General features: G+C 35.8%; 1 protein-coding gene across 2 annotated transcripts in view; it reads left to right on the top strand.

Moving 5' to 3' along the window:
* Window positions 1-25,238, top strand: part of SNX6 (sorting nexin 6) — a 29,791-nt gene extending 4,553 nt beyond the window's left edge. For both annotated transcript variants that reach the window (XM_005520302.3, XM_014249966.2), the window contains exons 3-14: window positions 1,182-1,286; window positions 3,016-3,126; window positions 4,683-4,804; window positions 6,784-6,907; window positions 8,151-8,246; window positions 9,487-9,592; window positions 12,025-12,100; window positions 13,377-13,416; window positions 14,586-14,672; window positions 15,562-15,721; window positions 16,776-16,861; window positions 23,430-25,238. In XM_005520302.3, coding sequence (XP_005520359.1) covers window positions 1,182-1,286; window positions 3,016-3,126; window positions 4,683-4,804; window positions 6,784-6,907; window positions 8,151-8,246; window positions 9,487-9,592; window positions 12,025-12,100; window positions 13,377-13,416; window positions 14,586-14,672; window positions 15,562-15,721; window positions 16,776-16,861; window positions 23,430-23,483 — 1,167 coding nt within the window. In that variant the 3' untranslated portion in view covers window positions 23,484-25,238. The remainder of the gene's footprint in view (window positions 1-1,181; window positions 1,287-3,015; window positions 3,127-4,682; window positions 4,805-6,783; window positions 6,908-8,150; window positions 8,247-9,486; window positions 9,593-12,024; window positions 12,101-13,376; window positions 13,417-14,585; window positions 14,673-15,561; window positions 15,722-16,775; window positions 16,862-23,429) is intronic.
* Window positions 25,239-25,356: the final 118 nt, after the last annotated feature.

The following is a 25,356-nucleotide window of genomic DNA, read 5'->3' as shown; positions in this document are numbered from 1 at the left end:
GCTCATGTGTAACCTCTGTACTATGTACTGTGAATACTTAAAGCATTTTTGTACTTAAGTATTGACTTAAAAATGCAATCCTGAAAAAAATTTATGGCGAAAACGTCCAAATCTTTGTAGTAAAGCATTTTTTATACTGTAGAATGGGGTATTTGTAGAAAAAATGCAGCATCAAAGAAAACACCATGTCTCAATGAAAAGTATGCCTTGTGAGCATGATGTTGAAATATTTTTTCACAATGTGATTGGAAAAGATTTCAGGGTTAGCCTTAGTGCTTGTAAAAACATTCCAAATGTCTGTTGGTCATGATGATGAAATTGTCATGGGACACATTCCTCTAGAACAACAAGGGTGCAAGGGTGAGGGGACTTGAATTTCCAGTTGGGCTCTAGATGAGGTTGCACCAAGTACTGAAGCCTTGAGTCCAGTTACTGCCAAATTTTTTTATCTTTTTTTTCAGTGTGACGGGAATTATTTTGTGAAAGAGTTCAGGTTTCATGTCTTGTAGAAAAAAAATGTGTATTCCTTGCAATTTTGCCATTTCTCATGCTCATTTTGAATACATCAAAGTCTTGGGTTTGAGTTTTTTGCTTTGGGGTTTTCAGGAAAATATTTCCAACAAGACTTAGCTCTGTGAAGTTCAGGATATTCTTTTAAAGCTTTTTCATTATATGATGAGATATGTTGAACAGATAGTGTAAGACAGTGTGAGTAAATCAGGTCTATAACTGCTCTTGCTTCTTTGAAATATAGCACTACTTTTCTCCTTAAAAGTACCTTTCCAACTGTTAATATCTTTATAATTACCTTTACAAGTATATTTACTTAGAGTAGCATGTCAGTTCAGAGGAATGGGGACAATAAAGAGAAAAATCTGCCATACTTGTTGCTATCTGTAAATGTACTTTGTGTTGAGCATCTCCATTACTAGCAAGTTAACAATCTACAGAAATGAAAATAGTGCACTAACAAGGAGTAAAGGACCTTTATTTGTATGGCTGCTCGTAAGGAGTACTGGAATTTCTTTTTCTGCTGGAAATAATCCTTTAATGTTGGAGGGTTTTGTGATCTGTCTTCAGCATTGCAGGATCAGGGTTCATTTCAAAAGAAGATTAATGGAAACATAGTTTACCATTTTTTTTTTTTTAATTTTAAGTTAAATATATTTTTCTTTCTTTAGCTTAGAGCAATAAATGTAGATCTCCAGACTGATGCTGCTCTGCAAGTGGATATCTCAGATGCACTCAGTGAGAGGGATAAAGTGAAATTCACAGTCCATACAAAGGTAAAAATCTGGGTTTGTACATGCAACAGTTCTTAATTATATATGAAAGTGAGTTTGCTTAAACTGTTGAAACAAAGTGTAACAATCCAAAGGAAATGAGAAAGTAGAACTATCTCATGTTTACAAGACTGTGCAGCTGCAGTGCATAAGAAAAAGATGACTAAGAGTTAAAAAATTGTTTAGAAGAAAGTTATGTTCGTTTCTTTTTGTATTGATGTGTTGTCATGCCATTCCCATGCCTATTAAATTAGCCTATTTGCAGGTAGAATCTTTAATATACATTAATATACTTCAGAAGAGTTTTTTAAATTTTATTAGATCTTACTATAATTTCAGATTCTAAAAACATATTTTGTAATTGTATTACATTTAGGGATCATATTTAATTACTGCTGTTTATGACTTTTTTTTATATTTGAATGTTTATTGATTGTAGAGTGACAGAATAATTAAAGTTGAATAAAATATCTGGACATTATTAATCCTAGCTCCTCCCTTACTCTCATCTTTAAATTAGAGTGGACAAGAGTACATTGCTCAGGATTTGCCCATTTGGGTTTCAATTGTAGAACCATGGAATCACTTATGTTGGAAAAGACCTCTAAGATTGAGTCCAACCATTAATCCAGCACTGCTGAGTCCATTAAACCATGACCCTAAGTGCCACTTCTTACAGGTATTTTAAATACCTTCAGGGATGTTTGCTCAACCATTTCCCTGGATAGCCTCTTCTAGAACTTGACAACTCTTTTGATGAAGAAATTTTTTTAATACCCAATCTAAACCTCCCCTGGTGCAACTTGAGGCCATTTCCTCTAGTCCTGTCACCTGTTACTTGAGAGAGGAGACCAACTCGCACCTGGCTGTAGCCTGGTATCAGATATTTGTAGACAGTGATAAGGTCAACTCCTGATTTTTCTTCAGACTAAACACCTCCAGCTCCCTCAGCTGCTTCTCATCAGATTTGTGCTCCAGAGCCATCACCAACTCTGTTGCCCATCTCTGGACACGCTCCAGCACCTCAGTGTCTTCCCTGTCATGAGGGGCCCAGAGCTGGGCACAAGGCTTGAGGTGTGGCCTCACCAGTGTCCAGCACAGAGGAACAGTCACTTCCTTGGTCCATGTTATTTCTAATACAAGTCAGGATGCCACTGGCCTTCTTGGACAGCTGGGCACAACTGGCTCATGTCCAGCCACTGTTAACCAGGTTCTTTTCCATGGGGCAGCTTTCCAGCTGCTCCCCCAGCCTGTAGCACTGTCTGGGGTTGTGACCCAAGGACAGACCAGGCTCCTCCCCTTGTTGAACCTCCTACAATTGGCCTCAGCCCGTGGATCCAACTGGTCCCGGTCCCTCTGCAGTTCCTTCCTGTCCTCAGGCAGATCAACACCTCCACCCAACTTGGTGTCATCTACAAACTGACTAAGGGGCACTTGGTCCCTTAACCCAGATCATCAATTAAGATACTAAACAGAACATGAGGATTAAATTGATAAAGATATTAGACATGTCTATGAGAGCAGACACTCCACAACCTCTCATGGCAACCCATGCCAACTGATTGCTAATTAAGGTGAGGGTAATTACTGTGGTAGGAACTTTTGGTGACATTTTTGTTGTTCCCTCAAGGTTTTTTCTCATGTAGTAATGAAAACCTTTGTAGTTTTTTGTTGAGCTTTTCTTCCTTCCTACCTCCTTCCCCCATAATTCTACCTCCTTTTACTCTTTCAGAGTTCCTTACCAAATTTCAAACAAAATGAATTTTCTGTTGTCCGGCAACATGAAGAGTTTATTTGGCTACATGATTCTTTTGTTGAGAATGAGGACTATGCTGGCTATATTGTAAGTAATGGTATTCTTTTGGTTTATGTGTGCTGTTTTCTGTGGGCTGGATCAAAACTACTTGAGACTGCTTTTAAATGCAGTGGAAACAGCAGATGTTCATTCCTTATAAAATCAGATCAGCTTCTCTAATATTTAATTTTATGCAATTACACAAAATTAATGGTTGAAGCAAGCTTGGAAGAAAGCTACAGTAACTGTCATACTTTCTTGCCCTTTACTCCTAAGAAATGAGTAGTTTAATTTGTCTTTAAATATATTTTTATGCCACTGTGTTAAAAGTGTGGGAGAGAGTTGAAGTGTATAACTTGGTGGTATTGTTTTTGCAAGCTAATGTTTAACTTGGTTACAAGTTTCATGTTGCCTTTGTTTTAGCTGGAATGGCAGAGTAAAGTAATTAGACTTTTCGAGTTCTCATTATAAAGATCAGAATCATTCTTTCCATAAATAAGAGGAAGGAAAAAATAATTTAAATGCCATGAAGAACTACAAGGAACCTCAAGATATATAATAACTTACAGTTGGAAGTTAATTTCAGGTCTTCCAGGAACAGAGATCTCAAAACAGGCATCGTATGATACTGCATATTGAAAATGGTGCTGCTCTTCATATGTTAATTTCAAATAGGAATATTTGTCATCTTTGTATAAAAGTTAGGTATTTGTTTTGTGTTTGAGGGATGTTTGCTGATTCAGAGGGTAAACAGATATTTCTAATTGATTAGTGAGAACATTATAATGAGTATAATCTGTGATGGTCATACCATTCTTGACCTAGTCTTAGTCAAAAAAGCTATTTGAAGTGACTAGACCTTCAGTATGGTAATGACTAGTTTCAGATGATTTACTGTCAAGATGCTGGATTTTATTTTTTTTTGTAATGTGCTAATGTAATGGGCCAATATCAGTAAACTAAAATTTAAGCATAGTTAGTTCTGTGTTCCTTTCCTGGCACCAGTTCAGATTTAGTTTGACTCTGGTGTTTTCTCTTTCAGTGTTAATGTACTGTATTATAAAATTAACCTAGAGCCTTGTTGACCAGGGGCTTTGTTATTTCAACACATATGTCTTTAATGTCAACAGTGCTGCAAGAAACAGCTAGTGCCTGCAAACAATAGGGAATGGTTTTCTTGGTTTAAAGTTTTGGGGAGTTAGACATGGATGGTGTGAAAACAGTTGTGGAATTCTTTTTTTTTTGTCTTTAAACAAGAAATAATCCTTCCCAAATAAGCGAAACCAAAACTAATTAAAAAATAATTATTTCAAGTTTTAAGCCATTGTCATGGGAAATGAAGTATTATTTGGTTTCTGCTGTAATTAAACTGAAGCCATTAGTTAATACTTTAGTAATCTTCAAGGACACTTGACCAAAATTGGTATAGTAATGCAGCACGTATAACTCATGAATGAGGGACTTTATCCAGAAATGCTGTAATGAATGATGAAAGAGAGAAACATGTATTAAAAAGCTGCAGGCAGTCTACAGTTCCTGTACTGTGAATGGGTGTTGTTTGACCGAGAAAATGAGAACTTAAAAAAAATTGGATTCAATTCCAGATTCCACCAGCACCACCCAGGCCTGACTTTGATGCCTCCAGGGAGAAACTGCAGAAACTTGGAGAAGGGGAAGGATCAATGACTAAAGAAGAATTCACTAAGATGAAACAAGAACTGGAAGCGTATGTAGACTTGATTACTACTTTATTAATTTATTTATATTCCAAAACTTTTAATGCTGTTTTCTGTCCCATGTTTCTGATTTCACTGTAATGGTTCTCTGTGAAACACAGACTTGAGAATCCAGTTGCTATCTAACCAAGGTTAATCTTAGTGATCATGATCAGTGCCATTAGGAAAATTGTAGAAATAATTCCATGGAAGATCTGAAACAGGAAATAAATCAGCTTGTCCTTAAGCATTCTTTTATAAGAAAGAAAGTACTTAGATCCTGTTCTTTACAGAGCATCTGCATAGGGAGGAGATAACCTCTATCTTTTTTAGTTCTGGTGTTCCACTTTTTATAAGTCTAATGAGACTTTAAGGTTATACATGCAGTGATTTGGAGTAGGGAGTTGTGCATGTGGTTGGTACTGTATACATTGATGCCAACCTTCTGTTCCCCAAGAAATATGAAGATTACTAGAAAATTCCTTTTTTGACACTTTTTTTAAAATTTTTGTGCAAGGAGAATATACTTCCTGAAAATACTATTTTCCCTTACTATGAATTTAATTTATATTGAATTAACTGCTCTGAAGCTTCTTGTTCCATATTGAGTTACACAGTGAAGTTTCTCCTTGCTTCGTCCATTTTCTTTATCATGCATTCACTTCTTTGATCTTTTTCCTGTCATTGGTTTCAGTTTTCAAGTGTATATTTACGCTGCTTCTTGACTGCTTCCATCAAGAGCTCTGAATTGGCAAGAAAAGTACATAGAACTCTTAGAACTGCTGCTTTCTCTCCGAACTTCAGCTGCTGTGAGCAAATGTCTTAAAAAGCTCTGTATTAGTGATATGTACAACATAATTTATAGCAGAGTAGATATACACTTCATATGCAGAAAACTGGAAATTAGCAGAACACTATAGATTTTAAAGAATCTGGTTTTCCAGCGGCCCTGATCATGATTCTCTTGTGGTCTGGTTAGGGGTTGGATAACACAGAAAACTTTGGGTTTCTTCTACTGCCACCTCCATCCTCTGCATCCTCCTTTTTTGTCTTCACTGAATGACTACTACTCTCACTGAGATCAAACATCTCCCAACACTGGCCCTGCTGGTTTGCTGGTATGTAAATCTTAACCTCCTTGCACATAGTGGAAGGAAAAGCATTGATTATAATTTCACTGTTTGACCTCAGAATGGGAAAAAGAGCCCTTTCCTCATTTTCAGATGAGTTGCATCTTACTCATTGAATTTGCAAAGCACAATGAATTCTGGCAAACTTGTATTGATAAGAGTGCCTTCCTCTTTAATTAAATTGCAAGTGAGTAATTGCTTTGAAGTTGAGTTGGCTGAACTGGGCAACTATGTGATTGTTGTGGTTAAATGTGTTTTTTTGTTGTACCTACCAAATGCAGCTCTTAATTTCACTTTTAGAACTATTGAGAATCAAGACATCAGTGTAAGCTTTGGCTCAAAAAGGCTAGGTGCTTTAACATGAAATAAGACTGTCTAAACAGCTAACAAAACTATGTGAACATACAAATAAGTAAGGAGGGTGCAAATGGGCAAGGGGATGGAGATGGGGAGGAAGGAATTTGCACATCAATACACAGTGCCAAGGGACTTTAGCCTTAATGCCAAGTCTTTACCTCAGTTTCTTGATTTTGGGGGTGCTGGGGAAAGGACAATTAAATGAGGTTACACTTTCAGCGAACCAGTGTCTGTTAGCTAACCATAAAAATTAGAGTGTATTTTGTTGATTCTTCACTAAAGGTCTCTCTGTGATGTGTTTGGGCTTAAAATTTCTCCCTAGTATTAACATTGCATTATTTATTTATTTATGTCTATATCAAACACTGGAGTAATAAACTCCATTATATTGGTTTGTAATTTTGTACCCTTACTGAGGATCTCTTAAAACTGCTCACTAGGTTTATCTCAAACTTAATTGCTTCATATGAAATTCTTATGTCTGTCTTATTTCTTGTTTTTAGTGAATATTTGGCAATATTCAAGAAGACAGTTGCAATGCATGAAGTGTTTTTGTGTCGCGTGGCAGCACATCCTATTTTGAGAAAGGACTTAAATTTCCATGTATTCTTGGAATATAATCAGGATGTGAGTATTGAAAACTGAATTGCTGGCAAGAGAAATCAAGATGTACTTTTATGGTAGGATGGAAAATTGATTAAGAGGGAATTACCTCCTGGAGCAAATTACATCAATTCCTTCATGCCAGACATATTTGTATTGTAAAAGTTAGAAATTAATTTAGTCTGTAGAAGTTCGTTTTCTGCCACCTGGGGAACCAAATGCACTATATACTCTAACCTCAGCATGAAAAATATTACTGGAAATCCAGTATATTTTGGATTAAAAAGATGAGCTTTTGGTGGTGATTTCACTTAACAGTATACTTTTCCACTCTTTGAATTATTTTTTTTTGCTGTGGGGAAGATGATGCAACAAAATGGAACACTAATTGTTAGGATTTGTAACTGTGGTGTAAATTTTATTGCTAACAAAATTAGAGAGAATTTCTGATGAAATGTTCTGATAAGTAAAACCTTTTTGTTGATGATGTGTGTGAAAACGTGGTTAATTTTTTTCTGATTATTAGGCTAGTGTGGCTGTCCCCATGTAACATACTGAATTGAGATAATGGAGAGTACTTTTGGATTCATAACTCTTTGGTGTTGGAGACAAACAACTATTGTTTTCTCCTATTCTCTGAAGAGTTTCGGTTTCTTTTTAAAATTGCAGGAATCAATATTGAGCGGAAGAAATTGTTACAAAGACTGACTAAACTGCATACATACTTAATTCAAAATATGTTACAGAGGTTTCTGTGTTGCTTGATGTAGAAATGCTACAGGTTCAGGCACTCAGTTTACCTAAACTGGGCGAAGTTAGATGGACAGGAGGAGTGTGAGGAGGGTTAAACCAGCATTATTCTCTGGAAGTCAAAGATCTGTCATTCACCAAAGAGTGAAACATGGTTATATTGACTATCATTACATCAACTCAGCAATACCGTGCATGAGAAATACTTGTTACTGATAACTGAAATGTACACTCTATACATTTGGTACTATCTGCAGGTGCTAGAATGTTGCTGATCTTTATTTATTTATTTCCCCCTAGAATGGTATTTTAGGTGACAAACAATCAAATGAGTAAATGAGGTAGTCTTCATTACAAGGTGCTGGGTCTCCATTAGTGCATAGTATAAGAATAAACAGAGAACAGGAAAACTGTTTTAGGTGTAGCAAGTAGGGGTATGTAGTTCTATTTAATTTTTTTTAAAGCTTGTATTGCCTCCAGAAAATACATTAACTTGATAAATTAATTTGTTTTTCAGTTGAGTGTTCGTGGGAAAAATAAGAAAGAGAAACTTGAAGACTTCTTCAAAAATATGGTTAAATCAGCAGATGGTGTCATTGTTTCAGGAGTAAAGGTAATTGCTGCTTAACATAGCAAGATTTAAAATGTATTAACATTGTCACCTTTTTTGATGAAGCACAATTTTACATAGGTACAAAATGTGATTTTTATCTAATTTAAGAATTAGTGGCAGACCATGGCTGAGAGCTTGTGGCCTGGATACAAAATAATTGAGAGCTTTCTTGTGGGCTTTCTGTACTCTGAGATTAATCACCTTTTTTTTGTACATAGATAATTGATAATCTGGTTGGGTTTTTGTTGTTGTTGTTGAGGCCTGCTATTTTATGTAGTGGTAAGGAGAGCTAGGTTTGAAAACTGCTTCTGTTGAGAGGTTACTAATGGAGTGAATTTTCCCAGTGTTTGTAGAATCTATCTACTGTTTCAAGGAGCAGCAGTAGAAGTTATATTTTTTTTCCCAGTAGATGTAAGAATGTGAGAGAAAAAAAAAGGTAATGAAAATTCAGTTTAATTTTTACTTTTTCAAAAGCTACAAGATCACTTCTATAGTAAGCAGAAATTCTGCAGAGGATGATTTTTAATCTCCTTTCTTGATTGATTGATTTGGTAGCAATTTTTGCAAGAGTTAAAAGTTTCTAGGCTTAAAATCTTGGTTTTTTGAAACTGCTGGAAAATGGATATAACCATGGATTAATTATGACTTGGAGAAAAATATAAAGTCCAAGTAACTTCCAGTTTCATAAGAACATTGTTCAAAGCCCATGTTGTAGGTTATTCCATGGTATTGAGCATCTGTGTTATTTTAGAGGGTTTTTAAAAATAAGTATAAACCAATTATCTCAAATTATAATACAGACAATACTAACATTTACCTGTGTTTACAAAATTGAAAGAAGTCTGTCATTAAGATCAGTGTTCTGAGCTAGGAGTTCAAATCATCTTGTGTGAGACCACAGCCTCTGTGCTACTGGGTGACTTTGATACCTTCTCCCCTTTTTCTAGGTAGATTACTTGTATTCTATTTTTCTGTCACCCTTGGTGACCCTTTGCTATTTATTCATGTCTAGTTACGTAGACCTTTAGAATGCTTGTTGCTAATTCTCACTGAATTATTAATAAAACTTAAGATCATGATATAAGTGGAAAATAAATCAGTTCATATAAACAGTGCTTTAGACAATAAAAACAGATGCATTTCCTGCCACAGCAACAGTGAAATGTGCAAATTTACTCTGAAATTGCTCTGTAGAGAGTGGGTGAAATCCTGTTTTTTTAATTGTTCCCTTTTTTTGTAGGATGTGGATGACTTCTTTGAACATGAGAGAACATTCCTTGTAGAATATCACAACCGAGTCAAAGATGCATCTGCCAAATCTGATAAAATGACAAGATCACATAAAAGTGAGTTTTTTTCCAGGGTGAAAATAATACTGGAGTGTACAGAAGTTGTTTGTGAGGAGAAGTAATTTTTAATTTTCTTTTTGCATGTGAAAAGTGAATTATTTTTCTCCAAGTGTAGCCTTCAGAATGTAAAGAAGTTCAATCCGACTTTCTAAGTTTAGGCTTTGCTGCAGTAGACTAGATGGAGTAAGAACAGCCTGGTTCAACACTGAGGATAGGTTGATTCTTCATGCTGTCTGCTTGAATGAAATACACTTTAAGTATTAATATTTTTTTGAAGTCTGACTTTGTCATTTAGGTGTAGAGGTGGGTAAGATGGCAGTGCATGTGATTTTACTCCTAGTGTAGTTGTTTTTGGTTGGATGTGGTTGATTCCACTGAGTGCAATCTCTTGGCAAACTGGGCATTGCATTTCCTTGCTGACAAAGTTACCTTTGCACATAGCAAACTCTGTTTGGGCCAGTTATAGACTAGGTTTCCATTTTTTAACTGTTTAGAGAGGAGACAGGAGTGTGTACATTCAGCAGCCTGGTTTGCAGGACCCCTTTTCTTACTGAGACAAGAGTTACCACTTGCCTATTGATTTGTCTTCGTGAGCTGAGTGCTAGCTAATGTGATTTCTGAAAGCTCTAGAAGGTCTTCTCAAGTGCAGTTCTTTTATTTGAGAAAGTGAAAAATCTTTGGGTTAGGACTACTGTGTTTGATTTAGGATTACTGTGTTTTGAGAAGCTCAGAAGGAATTGACCTGTGTTGCCCTTGATTTTTTCTGCCTAGATAAATCAAAATTGATCTTCCAGATTCTGTCTACTTCCTTGAAGTTTAGGTCTGATTTACAGATACTGTCTTTGCTGTCTACAGTACTATTTATGAACTACAGCTCATACAAAACCAGGTCACAAACCTTTTATGAATCTCTATTGATAAGATCTCTAAAATGGATGTTGGATGAGATGTTAAACCAAGATTTTTCCGAGTTCTTCAGGTGCTTCTCTTGCCATTGTATGAACACTGAGTCTTTTGTAGTTTTAGTATCTATGCTAGGAGATGGAAAGAGTCAGTTATGGCTCAATGAGCTAAGGGAGCCCTGTGTCTGCATTCAGTTCCTGCCTGAAGTGGTTTCTGGTGGTTTTGGTTGCTTTCTTAAAATGAGAACTGAATTTCATTCACGGTAATGAAGTGTCAAGATTTATTTACAGAGTGAGGAAGGCTTTTACATTGGTTGTAGAACTGGGAAAATCCTTTGAAATGAGGTTGTAGAGGATCTGATGGGAAAGGATTGATCAAACTCATGACAAAGCTTCATTGGTTTCCAGGCTCAAATCACATATGATGTTTATTGACAACTTCTGCCAAACTGTGAAGTGGGACAAATGGTGCCTTTTGAAATTCTGGCTGGAGGAGTAGAGCAATGACCTGGGAAACCTGTTTTGGAAATGGGCAATCTGTAGTTTATGGATAACATGATCAACAGAGAGCTGCAGGGCTTGCAAAGACACTGACTTGCTATTTCCAGCAGAACATCCATTTTGGTGTTGAAATGGGAGGAATAGAAGGGGAGATTAATTGCTTCTTTAAACCATTCTTCACTGTAACCAGCTGCATTGATGATGTATGAAGTAATGAATTATGTGGAAGCTTGACCCCGTCAATCTGTTAAGGTTGTGTTAATTAAGAAAAAATAATTATGCATAAAGGCATGTAAACTTAAGAAATAACAAACAAATACATTTTTCTGTTTATTACATGGGTCTGTTAGTTTCCATCATCCATTGAGCTAATACTTAGAGCTTTTTAAAAAAGCTCTTTGTGCAAAAATTTATTTTTTATGTTGATTATATAGCAATACCTCACTAGTATGCAGCCTTCTTAAAAATATTGCTTCTAATTTCATTGTTTAAAGTGATTTGACACTAATGCTACTTTAACCAGTGACTGCTTGTTGAAGAGGTAAGGGTTTCCTAAAAATAGGGATGTGCTAGAAAATGTGGTGTATATATAGTGCTGTATTTTTGGTAGTTTAGGATTTGTAGTCAACTGCTCTCAAGCACACAGACCTTTTGTTACTGCTGAACTGTGATATTATTTTTTCCAAGTAGTTTTAAAAGAAAATTTAAATTCAGACTTTAACCATTAAGTGTGTACATCTTCCACCAAAATAAAACCTAAAAAAATTGCACAATAAATTCATCTAACACTTTCTAACTGCATAAAATACACCTAGGTAAATTACAGACTGTGCAATTTGGTGAAAGCTCTGTTTTTATTGTGTGAAGTTATCCTTCCTATTAAGTGATGTGATTGCAATTTTATTTCTACTTACGTATTAAAGCATGTCCTTTTAGAAAAATACCTATTTTTGAAGAAAGGAATTTCAAAATTTTCAGAAAGAAAAGAAATGAGGTAGTAAAACAAGTGCTTGTTTGTTTTTCTAGATGTGGCGGATGACTATAATAGAATTGGTTCTTCATTATATGCATTAGGAACGCAGGACTCCACAGATATATGCAAGTAAGATATTGTTAATAACCTATGGGGTAATTTGCTGTATAGCAGTCTTAATGGTGATCTGCTGAGACTGAGCTCTTGTTAGGAGAAAACCAGAATTTATTACAGCTGTATCACATTTAGACATTTTCTTTTCTAGTATTTTATTTCTTTAGCAGGCTGCATTTAACACTTTTGTTTTAATATTCATCTGTAAAAAAATGCTACTTTCTACAGTCTGTAGAAAATTGCACAGTTGAGATGGAAAAGTCCTCACAAATAAGGAAAACACCACAATTCTTTCACCATTTAAAAAAAAAAAGTGTTACAAATGCTTTGACATATGCAGCAAGCATGGGTCTCAGTCTGAGTATATGGATTTTTTTGAGTGTACCAACATCTGGAAAAATAGCTCTGCTGTTTTGGCAAGTTTACTGCTCTTAGGAAAACAAAGGAATCTACAGAGATCCACAAAACTTGAGAAGGGTGTCTCTATGTACAGATGTTTGTCCTTCAATCTTTCAGTGATTTGCTTGAAGATGAAGCAAATAAAACTGACAATAAAACTTAGTTAACTAGTTTAAAGATGTCAGTGCTTGTCAACATACCCACATAGTTAGTTAGCATGATGTTGGTGTCAGTGTGATGACAGATAGGAGATGAATATGAAAGTTAACTTTCTAATTTATCTGAATTTCTGTGATATACTTTTAAATGTGATTGCTTATATACCAGGTACTTTGATGATAGTATTGATATTTGTTGTAGTCCATTAAGGTGTGTCAGAAATCTCATCTGTCTTCTGTCAAAATAGTATAATTTGACTGTAGTTCAGTCTGCTGTAAGACTGAAGCTTTGTATTGTCTCCTGCAATGGAGATGTTGCCACACTGTAGCTCAGCATCCCTGAATTCCAAGTAGGACATATGTCATGTTTACTGTGTGAAGAAAAGTACATTCAAATTTGTGTAAAGGACACTTGATAATAGTGTAAGACCATTGACCAGAGTGCTGGTGTTTGGGGTTTAATTCACAGAAGCATAAAGAATCCTTTAGGAGCTGAGCAATTATTCTTTACTTAAAAATATCCATCTGTTATCCTTTGTTTGTCCTTTGCCTTTCTTAGATTGCAGTTCCCACACGTTTGAAGTGTGAATCTAGTATGTTCTGAGTTTTATGAATTAAAATTGTAAGCGATGCCTTTGCAGTCTTTATTGCAAGACACAGACTATAGTGTGAGTTCTAGAAGGCAATTAACTGTTGAAAACAATGTTGTAATATGAGCTGTTTTCTTTTCACAGGTTTTTTCTGAAGGTGTCAGAGTTATTTGACAAAACAAGGGTATGTAACTATGAAACAGACATCATGTGTCAACAAGGCATTAATATGTGGATTAATATGGGTGCTTCTAGATGGAGCATTTAAGCAATGTGTAGTATGGAATGAGAAAGTGTAAGATTTCAGTCGTGTTTTGTAAAATGAACCTTCGGACTCTTCAGTCTACTAAACATTTATAGGCAGTCTGCTGTAATACCCTTGTAAAGCTGCTGTTCCTCTAAAATACAAAGAGATTTTTCATATTTGTGACTGGGAATCACAGAACTTGTTATGGGTAAAAGAAATGAAGAAATCGAATCCTTAATCCAGAAAAAAAATGGGGGTCATGCTGCTTTTTTTCTGGAGCCAAGATCAGTTTCTGCAATTATTTGACTCAAAAGTAATGTTGCTTATTCGTGTAACCAGTTTTTCAAATATCTTCTCTTTTGCCTTACTTGTTTGGCTTGGTAGAGAGAAGATGTATGCCATGTATCAGGAAAACTTCCAAATGAATAATGTGTGCATTTCTCAACTGAGAATTGTATCTGCATTAACACATACTTCAAAAAAAATGAACAGAATTACTTGCTTTGACTCAAAATGTTGCATTTCAGGAATTATTTTAATAAAAATTAGGGTTTGAGAAATGCACATGCAGACTCTATTTCTAATCTGTCTCAAATGCAAGCCATTATTAGTTTATTGGCTTTTTAGACCATTTAGCGCATGCAGTTACACAGTTAGTCTGCAAAGATGCCTTAAAATTTGTTTTCCTTTGATTTCAACAATAACATAAAGCTGCTTATACAGCTCTTAATATAAGTTTGTTTCTCTACATTTTTCTAGCATATCATAAATATAATTGCTATTGGGAAAAAAAGCAGTTTTAATATAGAAAGCCAGTTATCAATTACTGCTTTCAGAGTAGCTTATTCCTTACATTTTAATACGAAATACTAATACTGCTTCTCATTTTGCATCTTTAAGTATCCTATAATTAATGCCTGATTTAGTTTCATAAAAAGACTATCTGTTGTTGTACTGTATATTTTACATTGAATTGGTATAATGCAAATGAAAACCCAAAGTCTGGATGTTTTTAAGTTGATCCTTTTGCTTACTGTTTTTTGTGTTTTTTTTTTTGTTTTGTTTTTGTTTTTGTTTGGTGGTGGTGTTTTGTTTTGTTATTCCAGAAAATAGAGGCTCGGGTATCTGCAGATGAAGATCTTAAACTTTCTGATCTTCTGAAATACTACCTTAGGGAATCTCAAGCTGCTAAGGTGAATTTATGCACTTTTGTTCAGTGAAATTGTGGTTTTTTAACGTTAAAAAAAAAGGAGAAAGTGATATGGGATCATCAACTCACAATATAGATAGATTAAAATACTGCCACCTCTAGCCTGCAGTTTTTCCCCTAGCTGTAAAACCTGTCTCTGTTGAATATAAGGAGTAACAAAGCAGTTGGTGATGTGGGACTGTGTGGAATTGAGTGAGCCACTTGTCAAGGCCAAATCATGCAGTAAACATGTGGAAACAGTGGAAAGGCTGTTTGCAGCATATTTGGTGCTTGTAATTGCAAGCAGTTCTGCTTTTTGTTAAATATTAAAATTGGGTATTCCATCTAATCTACTGGTGCTGATACAAAAACACACAGGCTGAATTTGATATTCTGTGCTTCCAGAAAATTTCAGTTCTTACTGTTGTTTGATGTGAGATGATTAAATAACATCACAGGATGAGCAAGCATTTGACAGAAAATGTCTGTAGTTAGAAGATCACGAACTGTTGCACAAAAAATGTTACTACTGTTTCTCGGGCTTTGTGTGTATTTCAGATACATAATCTAAATGTAGCTTGTTTCTAATCTAAGAAGCTGTGAAATTTCCCATGATTTGCCTCCTTTGGCTTTTTGGAGTATGATCTAAGCCATCTGTTGCTAGCCTCTGTCAGACAAGATGGAGATCAAACAGCATTATGTTGGGGATCTGATCTAGTATGGACATTCCTGTGACTTACAGGATGAAGTAAAGTGAATGCAAATAATTTAGTAAGAACTGAAATGCAGCAAGAAGGACTAAAATTAATTTGATTTTTTAAAATTACTTGGAATATAATAAAGTCTTTGGGTAGAATCTTATAAACTCCATACAACCTTTGTTTTTTTAATAGGATCTCCTATATAGAAGATCAAGGTCACTAGTGGATTATGAAAATGCTAATAAGGCACTGGATAAAGCAAGAGCAAAAAATAAAGATGTGCTGCAAGCTGAAACTACTCAGCAAATATGCTGTCAGAAATTTGAGAAAATTTCTGAATCAGCAAAACAAGGTATTTGGGTAGTCCTTGATCCTATGTTACTACTTGAAAATTAATATATAATAATATTAATGTAGTATGTTATTAATGATAATAAATGTAATTAATGAGAATAGATTTTTGTACCGTTTTCTAAGCTGATATATGGTCTTTTAATTATTATTTATTTATTTTAGAAAGTTCAAATTACATTTTTCTTTGGTTTCTCATAGCTCTGATAGGTAGAGCAGTCTAGGTGCAAATTACTTGTTACGCTTTTTTTTTTTACATAAATAAGCTAGGATACAAAACTATAACTGTTAGCAGTAATAGCAAAAAAATATTTCAGTGTTAAAATTCCCCTTTTGGTTTTATGCTTTCTTCTGTGAAGGCACCAATCTGTCACAGATAAGATAGTACATTAGAGAAGGGAGAAAAAATGAAATTATATTTCACTGAATGACAGAGTTAATCAAGAAAAGGAACCTTATTTACCTGTTACTTTTCTTCTGGAAACTTACTGTCTTTTTTAGGTTAATACTTCAGTGAGTTAGTGGGTATCTGACTCATCATTTGTGGCAGATATGTTCAAGGTTTAAACACCACACTCTCCTGTTTTTATCATTGAAGAGTTGTTCAAGCCTGTAAATCTGGTTAATGATTCCTAAAAATGAGACAATGGAGAATGAGTGATCCTCTTAGCCACAATAGTATATGCAGAAGGCATACTGTTGTTCATCCTAGTTTTAGCTTAGTATATTCCCTGTAGACTTTCAAGTATCAGCCTTGAAAGAACAGTGCAGATGGAATAAGAGAAACAAATGTTAAAAGTATCCACTTGGCAGTCTATTTTCAAAAGAGCTTTGTGTCCACAAAAGGTTACGTAGAGGTGAGGAACTGCAGTGATGGTTTGCTTTCTTCCAACTGAGTCGCAGTATTTTTGAGCCCAGAATGTGCTGAGATTAAATGTGAGGTTTTTCTTTTTTTCTTCTCTCACCCTTTACCTCTTCATCCTCAAGGAATGTCTTTTAATAGTTGAGGTTACTAGCAGGGATACTGTTAATGAGTCCATTTTTATTTCTCATAGAACTGATAGACTTTAAGACAAGAAGAGTTGCAGCATTCAGAAAAAATCTGGTGGAACTAGCAGAACTGGAATTAAAGCATGCTAAGGTAACTGTGATAATTTTTAGCCTATATTTCAAGTAATTTTGAATATTATATGCTTGATTAACCAAGATGACTACAGTTGTTGTATGATACACACTTCACATTCAGGAAGGTGAATTTTAAGTTAAGTATTGTCCAGAAAGATGAACTTCCTTTAATCACAGAGAAACTGAAGTATAGCTCAAGTGTCTCTGAGAGATTGGTATGCTTGAGGTGCCTTTGGGAATCTCATGTCATGGAAGATAATTTTGCCTTCAGTTTTATGTTTATTTGTCTGTTTGATATTTACAGCTGCAGAATTTGAAAACTTAACCTATTTTTAAAACTTTCTCCTACCATTTCACTATGAGATAGGAAGCAGTTTCTCCTGTTAGCCAGATTTTGGGCCTTGATGTATAGGATATTAAGCATGAGACTACACCGGCCTGTCTGGGATGATGAGCATGCTTTTTGAACCTTTTTGCCTTTAAACTCTAAACTATTAACAAAAGAGGCATGTTGCAGATAGCCTTGTCAGGAAGATAAATTTTTCTGGAAAAATAACTTTAAGAGGCCTGTACTGTCTTTAAATTTCAAAATGTATTTGATTTCATGGACGACTACAACAGTCTCTTAGTTGAACAGTCATATACATGGAGGCAGCTTTCTTTTAAAAATCAGTTCTTTAGCATTTCTCTTCAAATCTGAAACTGCATTGGTTAGGAAGCTGTGAATTAACTCAGAATATATCTGTTGAAAGAACTTGTTAGGAGGTGTAGTGCTTCTTTACACTCTTTTCAGTAGTGTTCATGGTGTCATTCTTCATTCTGCTAAATCCATTGCTTACAAAACCAGTGCACTGTAAAAAGGGTTGTTTGGGGGACTTTTTTAAAAAATATCATTGCAGGTGTAAGTTCAGCTTAATGAGATATTTATATATTGCTGGTAAAGCAATCAGTAGTGTATGGAACACATGACTCCTTTTTCAGATGAACAGTCCTTTAAATAGTTCTAACAGTCTTACTTGCAACAGTTTTTATTGATTTGCCATATTGTGCTTTAGTAAGGGAGTGCTTCTGTCCTGCTTCAATCATTGACTGTTCATCATCTCTTGTAACTGACTCTTGCTGAAGTCTCCACATGCCTTGAAGTGGAATGCTTAGACAATGTCTCTGTCTTCTAAAGTATCCTTAAAGAATCCCTTTTTTTAACTATGCAAGTCACAATGTTGGAGTAATATTCTCTTGAATTTTGTCAGCTAATAACTGCAGAATACAGGGGGAAGATGCTTAATTTCTGTAGCTTTCAACTTGATATGTGCTTCCTGTGTCCTCAGTATTCCTGGAAGTGCTTGAAGATTTTTAGCTTTAGTTTGTTGACACAGCTTGTGTTTAAAATGCATTTCTTTGAGTAGCCTGTCTGTGACTTACCTCATCTCGTCTTAGTAATTTTACTAACATAGAGTCCATGAAGCTGTAATAGAAGCTTTCAATTGTAGTTTTGCTTTTGAAGATCAATTTTTGCTGACCCTTTTCACCTACTTCATCATGGAGCACAACATTCACTAGACAGTTTTGAATCTTTAAAGCTTTACCATAATAAAAGGTCATTTGGACTAAGAATGATAAATCTTGAAACATTAACAAATACCGTAACCTGTTGAATGAAAGGATGTTTCGTTTTTCACTAGGTTTGAAAGTTCCCTTCTTTCAATGCTCCTGTTTTATATTTGAAACAAGCTAAGCTGCTACTACAGATGGATCAGTTTGGTTGCTATGTTTTTCTTTCTGCGAATTCTGGGTTTGATTATTACAGAATGTACAAGTACAGAACATTGTATTTTTCAACATTATATAATGGGAAATGTTCTTATTAATGCAAAAACCAAGGTATTTGAAGAGAGTCTTATGGATAGGTTTTTATTAGTCTGTATGGAGTATTGAAGGATTAAGTGGTTTGGTGGAGACTTTCTAGGTTTGTTCCATATAAGGAAGGATGGAGATACTAAAAGACTTGTTTGTTGGTTTTTTTTTTAATGTAATATTGTGCCCTGATGGGGCAGAGCAATGTTAGAGGAATATGACTGAAATGCAAATCATGAACAGTACTCACATTTCAAGGACTAGGTAGCTCTGTTTTTGACTGGGCTAAGCTGGGCTGTTTCTAGACATCTAATCTCTCTTGAAGTACAGCCAGAAGAGTAGAAGCATAAAAGAAAAAGCATAAAAGAAAGTTATGTTTTTCATGTAGGCAGTCAATTAATTACGTCAGATCAAAAGCCCCCTGCTTCTAGGTTCTTGGCAAAATACTTTGCCCGATGCTGGCAGTCTCCGTCTCTGTGCTTTGACACCTACTGGAGGCAGACGTGAAGTTTTAGTAGCAACAGAATGGCAATTGCTTGGTCAATCGAGTGTGGAGCACAGCACTGACAAACTTTGCAACATGACCTGTTACCCAAGTCTAAGCGTTTGATTCCAGCAAAAATGCTAAGTAGGGAAGCAGTCTGGGGACAGAAGAAACCCACTGTTGAAACCTTTTGCTAGAAGTCTTCTATTACGGGTTTTCTTTTTCAGTAGTGAGTGCCTCCAGACTAGATGCCATGCAGATGTATCTGTTTCTGAATCAGTCTAACTATGTGTCTTTTGGATTTGAAGCTGCCTCACACAAAAAATGTGGAAGTGAAATGTGCAGTAGCAGTGAATGCTGAACTCACCTGAGAAGCTCTTGAGGAATTCAGACACAATGAAGGCTGCTGCTTGACTTGCTGCTTAAAGTTACTTGTTCTGTGTGGAAAGGAAAACACAAATATCAAAATACAGAGGTTGCTGCACGGAGGAAATCAGTAACCAAAGAATTGAGAGAAAGTTCTGAGGCGCAGCTTGCATTTTGTGAGCTATACCTGCCTGTAGCTCTAGAAGACTTGAGGGCCATAGGGAAATAAACTCAGTAAAATGGGGACACTTTATATACAAATTCTAAGTAAAATCTCTCTGCCCAGTTATGTTCATACTATTTCCCTATAACATAGTACTTGGAAGTATGATTAATATCCTCTTACCCTTTTGAATTACAACTCAAGACTTTTGAAATAGCTAAAAATCAGACTGTGGGTTGAGTTTGCTTTAAGTTGATGAAAGGGCAGACTGCTGCCAGGAAGGATGATGATACATGACTCTTCCTTTCCCTTATGTTGGCACAATTATGTATGCAGCTGCATAGTAAGAAGGAGCTGAAAGTTGCTCTGGGTTTTCCTACTTTGTCTTGTTTTCACAATATCGCTTGTATCAAAACACACAGTTTTGGCTGGAGGGTCTGGCAATAAAAGAGAGCTGCCTTCTTACCAGCAGCATGTACCCTAGATTTATTTAGAGTAGCTGCCAAACTGAAGCTTTAGATGATCATTGGTCAGTGACCTACTCTAAACATACCAATGTTTCTTTTTCTGTGGCCATTCTGGCTGATTATCCCCCTAGGTAGTGCTTAGCTTCTGTTTTGCTAGCTCTGTGTTTCTTCATGACTTAGTGCAGCTGTAGCTAATGTAAGACCTGAATCAATGTTTGGCCATTTTGGTGCAAAAGCTGCATTTGGTGTACTGTTCAGTATTTTAAATGGTTGGATTTTGAGGTATTCCTGTATTGGAATTCATGTTCAGGGAAGGGAGGTTTGACAGCTTGTGACACTGCTAAGATTATAATCACATACTTAGAGCATTCTTGTACATTTACAGTCTTTTGACATATGAATTGTAACTAGGACAGCCACTTCCTTCACATAAATAAACAGAAACATACATTTTCCACAAATATTAATATATACACGCTTGCCTCTCTGCGTTTTCTGGAAAAAGAATTTGTGTTACTAGCAACAGATACCTGGAACTTACAGAAGAAGGAAGTAAGCAAAATGCAGTGCTAAGGGATTTGCTGAAATGTTTTGTCAATAATTCTTTCTTTCCTGAAAAGGATGTTTCTGTCACTGTGGTTCTGCCATTAGTTTTAACACCTGCAGCTTAGGAGTGTAAGCTGGCAAGAAACACTTTTCTGAATCTGAATATATTGAACTTTCTCAAGCTATGCTGATGTAAGTGAAATATGTCAGATACTGCAGCCACAAGGAGTAATAGCTCACAGCTTCCATTGTCCTTGATTTATTATAATACAAATAAGGTGGTTCTTGTGAACTTTGTAAATTTGATCTAATGAAAATGAATTATGTGCCTGTTTGGAAAATTTTAGTAGACTGACTGGCTTAGTCTGGAAATTACTGAGGTGTAAAGGATGTTGTGATGGTTTAACGTCAGCTAGCAACTAAAATTCAGAAAAGTGAGAAAAGTCGTGGGTTGAGTTAAAGACAGCTTAACAGGGAAAGCAAAAGCCATGCACACAAGCAAAACTAAACAAGGACTTTATTCAGTGCTTCCCATGGGCAGGCAGATGTTCAGTCATCTCCAAAAGAGCAGGGCGCATTATGTGTGACAGTGACTTGAGAAGACAACAGTCTGAATGCCCCTCTCTTCCTTTTTATTTTCCCCACCTTATATACTGAGCATGATGCCATATGGTCTGGAATATCCCTTTGGTCACTTGGGGTCACCTGTCCTGGCTGTGTCCCCCCCCAGCTCCCATGCACCCCCAGCTACTTTTCTAGCATGCCAGTACAAGAAGCAGAAAAGGCAGAGTAAGAGCTGTTTGGCAATAATGATGTCATCTCTATGTTATCAACACCATTTTCAGCACAAATCCAAAACACATCCCCATATTAGCCACTGAGAAGAAAATTAACTCTACCCCAGCCAAAACCAGCACAGATGTCTTGGTAACACTTTTTTTTTTAAGAGGGCTACACAATGGTCTGTAAATTACAAATATACCTCATGCTTCTGCAATAAGATGGCCAAAAGATTATTGTCACACTTCAGTTACAGGTAATGTGTGCAGTCCGTAAGTGTCCTTCAGATTGAATTCCATTTGAAGACTGAAGACTTCAGACTGAAGTATTCCTTTCAATTCATTAGTTCATTACAGTCAATAATCAGGTTTTCAGTAACAGAGACCTTAAATTTATGAATCCTGTACACCACAAAGATGGGCCACCAAGTCCCTATGTATCTTGCTTATATAGAATTTGTTCATGTCACTGAATTACAAGCCTTTTAAAAAATAGCTTGTGACTGTCCTCTGCCGGTATAGACATAAAGAAACAAAAAAGCTGTTGAAGCTGGAATTGAAATTGCTGTCTTCTGGATAAGACTGAGAAGGATTTAGTAGGTATAACTGGGAATCTGCTTTCAAGGCTTTAAATCAGTTAATTGCTTTATCTGGATTATAAGAACCTGAAGGGGGGCATAGAATTACGGTTTACCTTTTGGGGCTGAGGGATGAATGTCTTGCTTATCTATCACAAGTCACTTGGAGTGGCTTTTAACTGAAAAAGTAATTACAAATTCTTAAGGACTTCTGTGGACTCTTTTATGAAAGGCATGCAAATCACAGATACTTACATGCTTTTGTGTGTCTGAAGGTTTCTCTATATGTTTCTTTCTTGATCCAAAAATTTTTTGAGAAGTCAGCAATTTCTTCCATGTTCATAACTGGGCATTCAAACTGCTTTGTTCCTGCATTTTATCTGAACCTGATAAGAATTATTCCTAACACTGTCAACAGCCCAACATTTTTTTCTTACATAGAGGTTTCAGATTTGGGAACAAATGTAGTACAGGTATTTCATAGTGAATAACTAGTAATTTAAAATGATGTAAGCATAAATGAATGCACATATGAATACTGGGTTGTTTTGGTGGGGTTTTTACTGCAAAGTAAATTCTGGCTTGTCAGTCACATTTGCTTAATTGACAAGGGTATCCGTTCTCTAAATTCATTCAGATACCTGAAAACCAGTCTGTATATTTTTATGGTAGAGCCAGAATGCTTTAAATAAGATTAAAACCTGTGTTTGGAAGGAAGGCCAGAGCTTGGCTTAGAGTTGAGTTAATGTTGTAATAATCACTTCTGTAGCTCCAGCTGTAAAGGCTAAACTCAGTTTGATGGCTAAATCACCTGGCTAAGCATGTAAATCAGTCTGCTGTCTTACAAGGCCTCCTCCTTGAACAAAGATGTCAGCTCAAATGGCTGCTAGAAGCGAGGAGATTCCGAGTGCTATGAATTGTTTAATATTTGTTGGTGTATATAGTATTCAGTGTAACACATGAATATTTACACTTTGGGAATCTCATTCTAGAGACAGAGAAATGGTCCTACTATATAAAATATTTTAAACTTTGCCACTGTGAATTTCATTGCTAAGAGAGTGCTCTGCAGTGAATAGTTTTGTGGCCTGATTAGACCTCTAGGAAGAGACATGAAAGAGTATTAAATGCTTATTTTTTAATCTCAAATTGGCTGTGTTTATTTCCATGATGCTATATTCCTACATTCAAAAAAGCTTTTAATACACAATTACACATATTTTTCCATAAGTTTAAAACCTGTCTATTCCTCTTTAGTGGTGTCATTGCTATCTAAAAAAACATTGTTCTGTGACAAGCTTAAAAGAAAGAAGACAAATGTGGTGATATTTTTCTTTATTTTTACAGGGTAACTTACAGCTTCTGCAGAGCTGCCTGGCAGTGTTAAATGGTGACACATAAGCTACGTTCCGTCCTCCCACTAACAAGGGCTGCCCTCCTCTGGATTTTGTTTTCATGACTTTAAATAGGCATTTACAGTTCCCTGGAGAAAACTTTTGACAAAGTGCACATAAGCAAGCTTCTTCTTTCAAAAGAATTAAACACCTGAAAGTAGCTCCAGACTATATGAACAGCATACTTGTTATACATACATATTCATGTTTATTTAATCATTATATGCTTTCATTGTTCAAAAACCAAATGCTCGGGTTTTGTGAAAATAGCCAATATAATAATGTTCATGTTATGAATACTATGATACGGCTGCAATCTTATTTACCTTTGTAAGTAATTTCTGAAGATCACCATTTGAAGCACATTGTTCAAATGGCCTAAGTATTACCATTAGATATTTGAATATTGTTACTATAATGGCATTGTATACACTGTCTTAGTTTTTTTTTTTCCATGTACTTATATCAAAAAACTTATCTTTTTTTCAATTGTGAACATTTCTTAGAAATTTTGGAGAACTTTGTGTAACCTTTATAACTATGATTTAAAAAGAAAAGCAGATGCATTAGTATGTTTGCCTTAACTTGTAGACTAATCCAATTATTGTAAAATAAACCATGAAATCAGTGATTTTTCTAAAATGATGCAGATACTGTATCATCTATAAGCTTAGTATTTTCTAGTAAATTAGATTTTTTTTTCTTTATTCATCATGTAAAAACCATTGACTAAGTATTGGATTGGTCTGACACTACTCGCCCAGTACTTTTTCACTTGCATTCTCAGGTTTTATCTGTTTGTCTGTGACTTTCCTCTCCAGTGTACTTAAATTGTTTTGAGCTTGGTGGCTGACTCTGCAATTTCTTTGGCAGAAATACATTTGAGAGAACTTCCTGGGTTTCTTCTGAGAAAGGGGAAATAAAGTAGCAGAAGGGAGTTCAGAAGGAGCTGCATAAAATATTAGTGAAAAGTAATACTGCCCCACTGTGATACGAATAAAAAGTTTTGCTTCAGGAAAAAAGTGAAGGTATCCCCTATAAAGGAATGGAAAAGGATCTCATTCTGCTAACTGGACTTTAAGATATAGACTATGAATCCAATATTGTTAGTTGTATTGATTGGTCTCCTTCCTTGAACTATGACCTTTTCCAAGTGGTGCTGCTATGTTGTGTAATTTCACGATGTCATAAAATTAGGCTTTACTTGATGAACTACTCTTCACAGTGGGATTGCTGCTTTACAAGCAATATATGCTGTTTTTAGGCCTTCAGTGGAACAGCAAAGTTTGAGTGAATGGTACGATTAGAAATGCAGTTCAGCCTAAGTCAGTGTCTCTGTGATTACAGATGCCCTGTACTGCCGCACAGGTGTGTTTGTTCTTCTCAGATAGGGTGAATTGCACAGTGTAGTATCCTTACCCTACTGCCTTGCACATCAAAGGCAGGGAAGTTTGCATTGTGCTTTGATTCATGTACCCATCACCTCAGGCTTCGATGACCAGTGCCCAGTGGGTCTTGGCAACTTACCTAGTACAGAGAGTATTCCTAGCAATGCCTACTACACTAATACTGTGCTGTTCATTTTCTAGATATAACAGGTATAATTCCTAAGGAACTCATCTATAAATAGACTACGAGGGACAACAATGACAATGTATATATAGCTAACAATATTGTAAATATTTTAAGTAGGATGTGAGAACAGTTTTTAGATTAGTCCTCGCTGTTGAGTGTTACTAGCTCATTAAATTTTTTCCAAGCCTCTTGGTATTGGGTGTGTCTCTTAAAGCTCCGACTCTGGATCGGTAACTCTGGAAAAAAGTGCTTCAAACGTGACCCGAGGACTTACAGCTCCAAGTAGAAAAGGGAAAAGACCCGCC

This window comes from Pseudopodoces humilis, chromosome 7 (genome assembly GCF_049639895.1).
Source record: "Pseudopodoces humilis isolate 2021_Gansu_Grassland_sample_001 chromosome 7, ASM4963989v1, whole genome shotgun sequence".
NCBI lineage: Eukaryota > Metazoa > Chordata > Aves > Passeriformes > Paridae > Pseudopodoces > Pseudopodoces humilis.
The sequence above is the reverse complement of the archived record's forward strand: the minus strand, read 5'-3'. Positions and strand labels throughout refer to the sequence as shown.